The following is a 12,199-nucleotide window of genomic DNA, read 5'->3' as shown; positions in this document are numbered from 1 at the left end:
TGTGGACCCTAAATCCCTGAACATGCTTCCCCCCAGTTCTGGGCTTTCGCACTCTGATCTGTGCCCATTTCCCGGCCGGAGCTCGGCTCTCCAGTGCTCCCCACTGCGGTAGCTTTGCAAAGTGCTTGCTTCACCCTAACTAGTCTCCAGTCTGCTCTACCAGTTTGGTGTCTGAGCTAGACCATCTCACTGGATCGTTTGGAAAAACAGCGTCTGGGGATGGCCACCCAGGGAGCATCTTTCCCTGGGAGCTGGTGGTCGCTGGTACGGGAGGACCCAGAGGACCCGCCGCGCGGGTTCCAGCGATGCCCACTAGCCGCGCGGCGCTCCCGGGGCCGGTTGAACCCAAAGACTGAGACACAGCCGCGGTGGGTTGCGGTTATGTATTCAGTTTCCTAGGGACTCGAGTACCACGGGCCGTGGGAAGGGGGAGAGAAACACTGGAAGAGCTGCCTGGCTGGAGTACGGATTTCCACTAAGTCATGGGCTCCTACGGTTTACAAAATCATCTTTCTACAGGAAAATCGGCTCCCGCAGGGATAGCATGGGCTGCAAGGGTCACAGGGGTTGCAGGGGTTACAGGGGCTGCAGGGGCTACAAGGACTGCAGGGGTTGCAGGGGTTGCAGGGAGACGTGCAGGGGTAGCATGGAGACTCAATCTTGACGCAACTCCCCAGCCCATAGGAGTAAGTCACGTCTTTCTCGTCCACGCACGGCGGCAGGCTGAACTCTTTGCAGATGTTCATGTAGCTGTACTTTTTCGACCCGAGGCAGTCGTATCTGTTCTCCCGCTCGGCCGACACGCACACCTTGCCGTCCTTCACCCGGACTTTGACTTGATCAGGCTCAAAGCCGCACACGTTTACTGATCCTAAAATGTTACTGCTACAGCAAGAGGAGGCCAGAATTCTATTTGTTGTTCTTCTCAGTCTGGAGTGGAGAGAAAAGAAAGGTGGGAGGAAGAAGCTCAGATCTCAGACACAGCTCGAGAAGCAGTATTTTGATCTCTATTGTTTTATTACTATTATTTTTGAAGTAAAGGCTGGGCCCAACTTGGGGCTTGAACTCACGACCCCAGATCAAGAGTCACATGCTCTACCGACTGAGCCAGCCAGGCGCCAGATCTCTATTTTTTCTTTTTAAAATTTTTAAAAAATATTTTATTTATTTATTCATGAAAGACAGAGAGGCAGAGACACAGGCAGAGCGGGAAGCAGGCTCCATGCAGGGAGCCCGACGTGGGACTCGATCCCGGGTCTCCAGGATCACACCCTGGGCTGAAGGCGGTGCTAAACCGCTGAGCCCTCCGGGCTGCCCTATTTTTTTCTTTTTTTTAGATAGTCATTTTGAAAAGTCAAACTTTACAGAAGTGTATAAAGTAAAAAATGAGAGTTCTCCCATGTAAAATCGCACTCTCCCACATGTAAACCTCTGTTAACAATAGACGTCTGCTTGGCTTTCCAGATCTTTCTCTTGCATTTGAGTCCCAGGTCCTCCTCTTATTAATTGTGAAAACTTGCCTCAGTTTCCTTATCTGCAAAATGGAAATAGTAACAGTACCTACATCATAGGGCTTTTGGAAGAATAGATGAGATTATGAGTTTTGCTTAATGCCACCTTTGACACATTATAAATCTTGCTTAATTATTATTGTGATCATTATTATCACTACTATTAAATGTAGACCATTAGGACTTTTTAAAAGGGGATCCCAACCAGTATAGCATTTTTAAAAAAAATTTTTATTTTTCCTAGTATAGCATTTTAAATCTGCATTTTAAGGATTTCCATCAGCCTCAGAACCCAGCTCTGCTATCCACCAGATTGGTGTCACCAATGGGCCATCACACAGCCTCAGCCAGCTCCATCAACAAATGACAAGGCCTGCCTCTTTCTGCTGCTGAGAGGCTGCTCCAGACTCCAAATGTCTAGCACCAGCAAGGACAGTCAGCTTGGAGGGGTTGTGAGCTAGATCCCTGTCCTACGGGACAGGAAGAGTTGTGCAAGGGCTGATTTGCTCATCACTAACCACCTCCCATCCACTAACTTCTTTATAGCTTGCGATCAATCATGGTGGGATATTTACACTACAGAAATTGGAAAACACTACAAATCAGGGCTTTTTTCCTCCTCCTATCTCACCACCCCCACATTGCTAGTTGCTAAATACCTCTGTCTGCAGCCCCTGGAGCAGCAAACACAGGTCCCCATGATTCTACAGAGCTGCCTTGCAGGCCTGTGTGAATCCTTCATAGTAAAAGAATAACAATTGCAGCTTCCACTGATTGAACACTTGTGGTGTATCAAGAAGTTACTAAGAGCATAGATTCCAAAGCCAGAGTATTTGGGTTCAAATGTTGGCTCTGCCATGTGGATAAGTTACTTAGCTTCTCTGTGCCTCAGTTTCCTGTAAAATGGGAACAATAATAGTAGCTTACTTATATCTAGGGTTGTTGTGAAGTTTAAATTAATGACTGAAAAGTATTTATAGTAGTGCTTGACACACAGATTGGGCATCCTGGCATTAGCCCTGCATGCTTTGGCCTTCTTTAGGGTCCATATTTTTTCTATTTGCTGATCCATCCAAAGACAACCTTTATCCCTTAACAGGAAAAAAAATCTGTGTTTTAAGAGACACTCTTGGCAAATCTTCTTGCATCTGTTGGCCTCCAAAGGAAGGTTGTGGAGTGTGTGATTTCTAGAACTTCTTCGAGTTTGACAAATCTAAACTTTGCAATTGGATGATTGGTTTAAGATACCTCTTTAATTCTCTCTTTTTATGCTGAATTTTGTTTATACTCTTACTTCGTTATATAAGTTACACAGGGGGATCCCTGGGTGGCTCAGCGGTTTAGCGCCTGCCTTTGGCCCAGGGCGCGATCCTGGAGTCCCAGAATCAAGTCCCATGTCGGCTCCCGGCATGGAGCCTGCTTCTCCCTCCTCCTGTGTCTCCGCCTCTCTTTCTCTCTCTCTCTCTCTCTCTCTCTGTCTATCATAAATAAATAAATAAATAAACAAATAAATAAATAAATCTTTTAAAAAAGTTATACAAGTTCATTGTAGAAAAACTTAGAAAACCTTAGAAAATATACAGATAAGGAAAAAGACAGACTATTTTGTAAAATAGCTGTAATCCTATGTAGCACTTAACATTTTGGTGTTAGATTTTCTTTTGTGTGTATGTGTATTTCCACATACCTATTTCGATTCTTTTTTTTTTTTAATTTTTTTTTCATTTATTTATGGTAGTCACACAGAGAGAGAGAGAGAGAGAGAGAGAGAGAGAGAGAGAGAGAGAGGCAGAGACATAGGCAGAGGGAGAAGCAGGCTCCATGCACCGGGAGCCTGACGTGGGATTCGATCCCGGGTCTCCAGGATCACGCCCTGGGCCAAAGGCAGGCGCCAAACCGCTGCGCCACCCAGGGATCCCCACCTATTTCGATTCTTTTGTGTGTTCTTATGAAATCATGCTCATGCTATACATACTGCTTTGTATCTGTATTTTTCACTTGATAGTGCCTAACATGATTGGTTTAACAAGTGTGAGCCCTTATACTGAATGTTACAAAGCAAGGCCCTTAGAGGCTAATTACAAATGATTAAGTGGAATCATCTCCTAGAAGACACCAAGGCCAACAGAAACAACTTGTGCAAGGCACCCAGAGGACTGTGATAGTCATTCAGCTTCATTTTCACCTCCAGCACCAAGGAACGTGGGGTACATGGGGCACAGTAGTCTCTCACGCCCAGGGTGTGCCAGGATACCCACAGGCCATACTAAGGAGAAAGAAAGAGAACTGGACTAAAAAAAAATCTTTATCTCTGTAGAACAGAACAAAACAAATCAAACAGGAGAAAACTCTATCCTCCTGGATGGACAAAGAATAGCTCACAAAGATGCCCCGTGCCCTCTCTGAATGCACCAGGGCCGGGAAGCCCAAATAGCCAAAACTGAGAGCAGAACAGAGAGCAGAATGGGTGCGCATGGATCTCTCAAGAACTGCCCATGGTGTGGACATGGGCTGAGAATGAAAGTTCTTCTGTTCAGCTCAGACCTTCCCATTGGAGATGAACACATCAAACCCTGCCATAGAGGGGGTTGGGCCTCACAAAACAGGGCCGGAGGGCCCCCAGGGGGACAGCTAGGATCCCTTACTACTGCCATACTCATTCTGCCAGAGGCCTCCTGCCCTTCACAGGAAATGGATCTGGGAGCCAGTTCTACAAGCCAAAGCGGGCTTCCAGATCCTTCTCCTCCTGTTAGCAATCTAAGTCTCAGAGTGCAATTGCATGTGTTGCTGTTGTTGTTTTTGCTTAGGTGCCCCCTCTTCCTCTGGCTCTGTCACTCTGGCCCCTCTGCCCCCGGAACAGCTGCACAGAGGTCTCCCAAATTCGAGTCTTCAGGAAATTGCCTAAAACATCTTGGCCGGGTTAGGTGTCTTCTTCCTTTTGTTTCCTGGTCAGGGGTTATCAGTGGGGATGTGTGGGTGTAGAAGAAATTGCAGCAGCCACATTCCACTCCTCAGATATAACTCTGAACTTGCAACTTGACTCCTGTGTGGCGATGTACCTCTCACCCCACAAGGGAACTTCCATGGCTCTGTGACGTTCTGGGCAAAGGGAGAGTAGAGTGCCTCCTCTAATTGTTATTATGAAGGTGGAGCTTGGTTCATTGCAGAAGCCTCCCAGAGAAGATGAGGGAAAGCAAGTGGACCAACGGTATGTCTGCAGCTCTGGGATGCCACCTCTTCTCCCTGCTGAAGCTAAGTTCATCTGAATGTATGACCAAGCTCCTGAACGTTAAACAAAAATTCATATCTTTGTGCCGTTTTCACAAAGATGTGAATGAGGTTCAACCGGTGCTAAATAAAATAATGAAGATGTCAAAAAAGACCTGTCTCTACCCAAGAGCAAAGGGAAGTAGACCCTCCAGTAGCCATCCCTGAGTACTTTGCTTTTTCTCCTAATTGTAGACCCTTTCCAAAAACCTACTAAACTCCATTCCTCCTTTCCAAGTCATCTTTCACTTCTTTTTTCTCCCTCTTCCCTTTCCTGCCTTGTCTCTTTTCTGACTTTTGATACTGAAGAACACCACCTCACAGGAGCAGAGGAGCAAATGCAGGTGCATCAGAGGCCCCAGCAGTGCTTGTTAGAACACAGGTGGCTGGGCCCCACCCCCAGAGTTTGCAATTCAGTGGGTCAAGGAAGGAGCCAAAAATATGCATTTCTAACAAGTTCCAGGTGATGCTGGTCCAGAGCCCACTCTGAGAATCACTGACCAGGTGGTTAAGCACATGGATTCCAGACTCAGGCAAATGTGGCTTCAAGTCCTGGCTCACCCAACTCCTAGTGGTCAAAAACATTGCTCCCGAATCTGTTTCGTCATCTATAAAACAAGCCAAGATGTTACAAGGATCAAATGAAGATGGAATGTGGCACCTAATTTTCACTCAATAAAGGGTAAGTCTCTCTATTTTTTTTTATTTTTTTTAAAGGTATGTGTTTATTATTTATTTATTTTAAAGATTTTATTTATTTATTCATGAGAGACACAGAAAGAGGCAGAGACACAGGCAGAGAGAGAAGCAGACTCCATGCAGGGAGCCCGACGTGGGACTCGATCCCAGGACTCCAGGATCATGCCCTGGGCCGAAGGCAGGCCCAAACCGCTGCGCCACCCAGGGATCCCGGTAAGTCTCTTTATTAAGCTATTCCAGGCTCCACCTTACTCAGACTTCCCTGGAGCCCAAGGCTCTAAGTGACCAAGCTCCAAGTCCTGTATCTTAAACAATAAGGTCAAACCAAATAATATACATGCTTTTGGCCTAGATGGGCAGCTATTCCTACCCCTGCCCCCATTTAGGTGACTAGGCTTTGAGACCTGTGGGCAGAAAGTATCATGAGGAGAAAGGAACAAGGGGCCACACTTGCTTCCCAGGCTTACAGGGATGCTGAGGAAGAGGGTGCTATGCCCTGGGCTGTGGGTCAGAGCTTGAATGAGTGGAGAGATTTTCACGAGGGCTGAGACCTGGGAGGTACTGCTAGACCCCCGTAAGGCTGACAGTCATTGACCACACCAAGTAAGAGGGACTCAGTGAAAACCTTAATCACTGAGCGTGAAGGGGTAAACAAGGAAAGAAAGGAGGAGGTTTGGGGTTTTTTGTTTTTTTGTTTTTGAAGTTTGCAGAAGATGGTGCCCCTCATGTGGAGATTTTCAGGGGAATTTCTCACTGAGATTCAGATCAACCATAGATAGTTGGGTGAATGAATGGAAGCACAGTCTCAGTCTGAGTTTCTAGGTGTTAATTAGTAAAGGGTGTGAACCTGAGCCCAAAGCACCTCTACAACACAGCTGCAAACCAAGCATTTGTCTACAAGGACTAGCGCCACCATTGGCAGGGGTCAGAGCCAAAAAGGTGCTTGCATTCATTAGATAATCGACTCCTAAATGCAGGGCAGAGGAGGGGATGGTTTTTGTTTGTGCCCCTTCGGTCCAGAGGACAGGGAATCCCACAATGCTGATAGTGAATCCAGTGCAAACTTATGGCAGGCTAGTGGCATGGCTTCTTACAAAGGAAGCCAGATTCAGATACTGCAGTCCCTCTAAATCCAGAAGAGGAAGAAGTCAAGGGAACCACTAGTTCTTGTGGTGCAAAGGGGAGTTTGAGGAGGAAAAGAGAATCTCAAAGAAGCTAAAAAAATAGAAGTATTTACTTGAGCCTCTATTAAGGAAGGTACTGCCAAGGTGTCTTTGGAAGCAGCTGCTAGGTAAAAGATGGAAATGGACTGGACCTATACCTAGTCTAAAAATACATTTACAAACAAACAAACAAACAAACAAAACCAGATTTACATCAGTCAAAAAACATACACTCAGAAATGCTCAAGAAACGTAGGGGAGAAATGTCATCCAAGGATTCTTACCAGTGATTAAAAGCAGATTGACTCTCACACAGAAAAACAATTCCAGTGGGGCTGTGGCAACTATAGACCAGGGACAAAGAACCTCAGGACAACACAGCCTGGCATCTGAAAGAACATGTCATACCTAACCAAACTGTTAGCATTATTTAAAGGGGTAGAAGGTCATGTGAATGTGATTTCTAAACTCACAAAGCCTTGAGTAAGGTTTCACACCAAAGATTGTCTTAAAAAATTGAATCAACATGATATTTCTGGATCTATTTAGTCAGGGCTTGGGAGCTAGGTGAGAGATAAGGAAGAAGCAGCATTTCATTGGAAGAAAAAATATTAACAGTAGGAGTCCTCTGGGACTGGGGCTAGATCAGGATTTAATGTTTTCATCCATGGTCAGGAAAATTGAATATTTAGGTTTGCAGGTGACACTAAGCCCTCCTGGATAGTCAAACGTCAGACTGTCAGAAATAGAGCAGAGGAGGGTTTCACAAGGTAGTATGAATGGGAAGAAAGTGGCTGGAAGGAGACACAGGACGGTAAGCCTGAAGTCATATCTAGAATGGACTCAGTTATCAGTTCAGAGACTGGAGAATTCATGTAAAGACATCACCAACTTTATATACTGCCTCAGGCACAGAAAAAAAATCAGCAAAAATCCAGGCATTGTTGGGAAAAATATCACAACCCATAGAAAGCATTCTGTCTTATATAAACCACACTGCTGAGAATTAAGCTTGAGGTTGTGTCTACTGCATGCCAAGAAATAGGGACTCTTAGAGCTGGTGGAGGGTGCCCACAGGGTGAGAAACAGAGAGGCACTCTTTCTGGAGAGTCTGGAGAGAAGGGACAGGCAGGAGACAAAGGCTGGAAGGGATTGGATCAAGTGTTTTCAAGGATTCAGAGGCACAGGGATGGTGGAGACAGGCCTGCTCACAAGTAACCCTTCCTATAGACCAATTTAAAAATCCCTGACTCACAGTGTGCAAAACTTACATAACTTGATCCTCTAAGGAGTAAAAATAAAAACTTTAAAATTGAATGTAGATGAGTTTATAGGCTATAGCCCCATTCCAAACTATTGAGAGGGGTTTGTTCCTGACCTTTGGTGACTGATGACTTGGACAACAGTTGCTCTATTGCCCTTTCTGGTGGAATATCCCAGTCACTGTTATCAAGTGTCTGTATCTCCCATCCACCCAGCCACCCAGCCACCCATCCACCCACCCATACATCCACCCACCCACCTACCCATCCACCCATCCTCTCACCCATCCATCCACTTACCTACTTACCTACCTCTCTAATCTATTAATCTACCATGAGAATAGGAAGGATGTTAAGGATAGAAACTTGCAATGAGTAGTAAATAAGTCCCAGAGATCTAATGCACAGTATAGTGAATATAGACAACAATATTATATTATGATCATCAGACTTGGTAAGGGATGATAATTATGGAACATGATAGAGATGCTAATTATCGCTTCAATGGCATCATCATAATATATAGATGTATCAAACATACTATACACCTTAAATTACAGTGTTATATGTCAAGTATGTTTGGATCAAAAGGTCTATCATCCATTTGTGCCCCCATCTTTTTAAAATTAGTAGCATATTAAGTAGGTTTTCTTGTCTCTTTCATTCAATACAGCAACACATAAAATGCTTCATCGTTCTGCGTTACATCTACCTAGTATCCCAGTGTAGTTTATTTATTTATTATAATAAATAAATTTATTTAACTAGAGTACAGTGCTTTCAGCAACTGTTTATATCAATTATACCAGACTAGATGGCATACAGTGGAAAGTTAGAAATAGAAAGCTTTCTCCAGGCCATAAAAGGAAATGTAATCAAACAAAATAGTAAAAAGTAGCTTTGAAAATTACCCAATTCAGTTAAAACCCTCTCAACTCTGTTCTGAAAGTCCTCGGTTCTATAGTTCATACGTACAACCTTTGCCACTGCTGGAGGAGGCAGTCAACAGGACCGTCCCTACTCCAGATGGATTTTAAGGCTGCCTGGAGTTGGGGAATGGGAGAAGGGTTTTCCTACAAAACCGAGGAAACGCCTCTGTTGTTCAATTTGCTCCCCTGCTCTTAAAGCCTCTGGCGTACATTAAGGATTTGATCAATGGTTATTGCTTCTCCTGTAGTCGTTTCTGTAAGCCCAAATATCCTCAAATCACTTTACTCATAACCAGAAAAAATGTTTAGTTTGCTCCTTTCAATAGCTTTTTAATGACACCTCCTATTTCTTTCCCTCATTAAAGCCACATTATCTATCATGTTGGCACTCCTGCTATAAACCCACAACAACCTTGCCAATCGACATCATTGCGTTGTCTTTTGAGAATCTCACAATTCCCATCATGGACCCGTCTACTCTTCTTTTCTTACATCTTTGCTAAGTCACCAGAGTCATTCTTTTGAACCCTTGTCATCATCATTGTTCAAGTATCAGCTGTTACCTCCCCTCCCCCGCCTTCAACTCCCAAGGTTTAATACACCGACTTATAAAAAATCTTAAAAAGTCCTTTTACTTGGCAAGCTCTCTCTTTTCATCTTCTATGGCTCTAATGGCTTTCCTCTCCAAACTTCTGAGAGATGGTCGCAGACAGTAGAGCTTGACGTCGCACAGGCAGCACGGGTAGAGATCACACAGGCCGCAGGAGCGCGCTCGCTTCGAGTAGCACAGGCAGTAGGGGTAGGGGTGCAGGTCGCAGCAGCAGTACGGGTGCATGTACAGGTCGCACAGACACCGTGTACATTCGTCAATGCATCTCAACTGCCTCAGTTCTCGGTCCACCTTCTTTATGTCCCTTCTAACACTGTCCAGAAGACAATTCAGTGCAGCCATTACAGTCACACCTTATTGTTTTGTGAGTACCTTTGGGAAATGGCACTCGGGGGGAAAAATTATTCTAAGCTCTTCTCAGAAGTTTCTTTTAAAAATAAATGAGGCACGCATGATTCAGTTACTTTAAAGCTTGAGTTCTGTGACCTCACCACCCTCTAAGTATGTCATAGTCTTCTGGTTACCATGTGAACTATGCACAGCCGTGCTCTCCAGAGACCCTCCCTAGAGTTACAGAGCTACTCCCAGAACTATACTAATGTTGAGATTTCATTCTCCTTGACATGGGGTGGGGCCCTCAAGCAATCCCAGCTCTCTGGGGCTCATGGCTATCACTGTCCATGTCCTTGGCTTGAGTGTGTGTGTGTGTGTGTGCGCGAGCGCCTGGTTACAGCCACTAAGATCTCAGTGTAGGGGATGGTAGAGGCCCTGGCTCCTTTCTCTGTGCCCTTGCACCTCTAGCCTTCACTTGACACTTAGCTTCACCCCCTCATACTCTAGGAGTCATGCTGCCATCTCGTCTGTATATGGAAAGCTTGCTTGCTTTACAGAGCTTTCCTGTGGTTCTTCTGACCATGTCATTCTCAAGGCAGACTTGGTCCTTGGCCTTGTGGCCCTGAGTCTCTGAGTCCTGCGCATTCTCTGCTATCTGGCACCCTGCTATCCTGAAGCTCCAGTCCCTGGAGTCCTGCTCCCCAGGACTCAGGCTCCTGTCGGTCACCACCTCCCAGCGATTTCTCCTCCAGTCTTTCATCCAAGCCTCTAGATGCCCTGTCTCCAAGTGCTTCTCAGGTGTTACCCCTTAGTACTGGGACAGCCAACTGTCTGAAGTGGCTTAAAGCCAACTACCCAAAAACCTCACTTGGGCCAGTTTCCTGTGCTCCCAGCTGGATCAGTCAGTATGCTGGGCCATGGGCTCAACCTCAGCCTTGGTTTGGGTACTTCTATTCCTTGGGCCAGTCCCTTCAACCTGCTACCCAGCTCTCAAGTCCCCTTTTCATGGAGGACAGCACAGGGTACTTGAGGGCAAGCAGGTGGATGTAGCACTGGAGAAGGAGACAGGACCGGTTTTGAAGGGACTTATGGGCCATCTAAGCAGGCTGACCTTTATTTTTAGCATAATGAAGAATGACTAATTTTCTTTTCTGCTGAGAGAAGTTGAAAGGTAAGTCTGATAGCTGTATACATCCCCCAGCATGGTAAAGGGGACAACAAGAGAGGTGCCTTTTGAAAAGCAGGGGCAGCCAAGTCTAGATTAGATGACTGTAGGGATGGCGAGAAGAAACCCAGTGGCGTCCCCTTCCTCTCACATCCACTCAGACCCATCCTATCTATTCTCCACCTCTCAGCCAGAGTGATTTTCATATATAAATCTGTTATCCCCCACCTAATACCACCCACCCTTCTCTGTCCTCTTAGAAAAAGGGCCCAAATCCTTATAAGGTGCTGAACAATAGGGCCTCTGTCTCCCTCTCTCTCTCTCCTCCCCCATCGTTATTCCTGTAGTTCATTATTTTTTAGTCACAATGGCCTTTCTAAAAGTCTTATTCATTTCACCTCATTCAAGACTTGTCTGCACACTGTTCTCTCTGCTTAGAAATTGAGCTCCCACCCCAATCCCTTGATCTAGTAGTCAACTCCTGAGACATTCTTTAGATCTCTTAAATATCCCTTCCTCAGAGAAGCCTTCCTGGTCCCTCGGCCAAGTATAACTCTGCATATTCCTTTTATCACATCATTTGTCTGCTTCCCCAATTAGACTATAAGCTCTATGCAGGCAGGCACCTTGTTTATTTTTGTTCACCATCGATACCTAATGCAATGCCTAGAGAGTAATAGGGGCTTAACGAGTGAGTTCAACAGAACTTGTGAACAGAATGATGGTGAAGTGTGGGAAGAATCAGTAATGACCCCCTTGGTTTCTGGCTTGGCAGAATGGCTGCCATTGACTGAGGAACCCTGGAGTAGGTTCAGGGTTCTTCTCATTCAGGAAAAGAAATATACTGAGAAAAAAAGAGGACTTGGATAGAACCCAGGGAACAGCAAGATATGGAGGAAGTGAAGGGGCTCACGATCACTCATAAAAGGAGTAATCAGAGGTGAGCGCCTCCTACACTGAATTCTCTTGTGTATGACTAGACCACGCCTAGTATTCCCAGTACTCCCCAGCCGTGACCCAGGAGGGCCTCTTTCTGGGCAGATGAGGTGCCTTAGTAAAGAAAATAAGTTTCTCAGGAGGTATTAGAATGGGAGGCTGGCCACTGACTCACATGGGATATGTTAAAGCAGAAATGAATCATTCTCCTCTATAGACAAATGCTTACGTCTTTTAAGAGTGATCTGCCCAATTCTGAAGCGTGAGCTCTGTTAATAGGAATATGGCCCACTCTTTCCTGAGAGTTCACTGCAGGAATTATAC

The 12,199-nt window shown here is 45.4% G+C and overlaps 1 protein-coding gene across 1 annotated transcript; it reads right to left on the bottom strand.

Moving 5' to 3' along the window:
* Positions 1–369: 369 nt before the first annotated feature.
* Positions 370–9,923, bottom strand: ODF1 (outer dense fiber of sperm tails 1). The gene is made up of 2 exons (XM_077846836.1): positions 9,467–9,923; positions 370–930 (listed from the first exon to the last, which is right to left on the bottom strand). Exons 1-2 carry the CDS (start codon positions 9,781–9,783, stop codon positions 498–500), a joined length of 750 nt encoding a protein of 249 aa, XP_077702962.1. The 5' UTR covers positions 9,784–9,923; the 3' UTR covers positions 370–497.
* Positions 9,924–12,199: the final 2,276 nt, after the last annotated feature.

The sequence above is a fragment of the Canis aureus genome, chromosome 14 (assembly GCF_053574225.1).
Source record: "Canis aureus isolate CA01 chromosome 14, VMU_Caureus_v.1.0, whole genome shotgun sequence".
Lineage (NCBI taxonomy): Eukaryota > Metazoa > Chordata > Mammalia > Carnivora > Canidae > Canis > Canis aureus.
This window is presented reverse-complemented; position numbering and strand designations above follow the sequence as displayed.

Excerpts from the sequence above, each read along its gene's own strand:
- ODF1 (XM_077846836.1), bottom strand. The coding sequence starts at position 9,783 with ATGGCTGCACTGAATTGTCTTCTGGACAGTGTTAGAAGGGACATAAAG. Across the intron at positions 931-9,466 it reads GAAAAGAGAGAGCTTGCCAA|ACTGAGAAGAACAACAAATA; the intron begins GTAAAAGGACTT and ends TCTCCACTCCAG.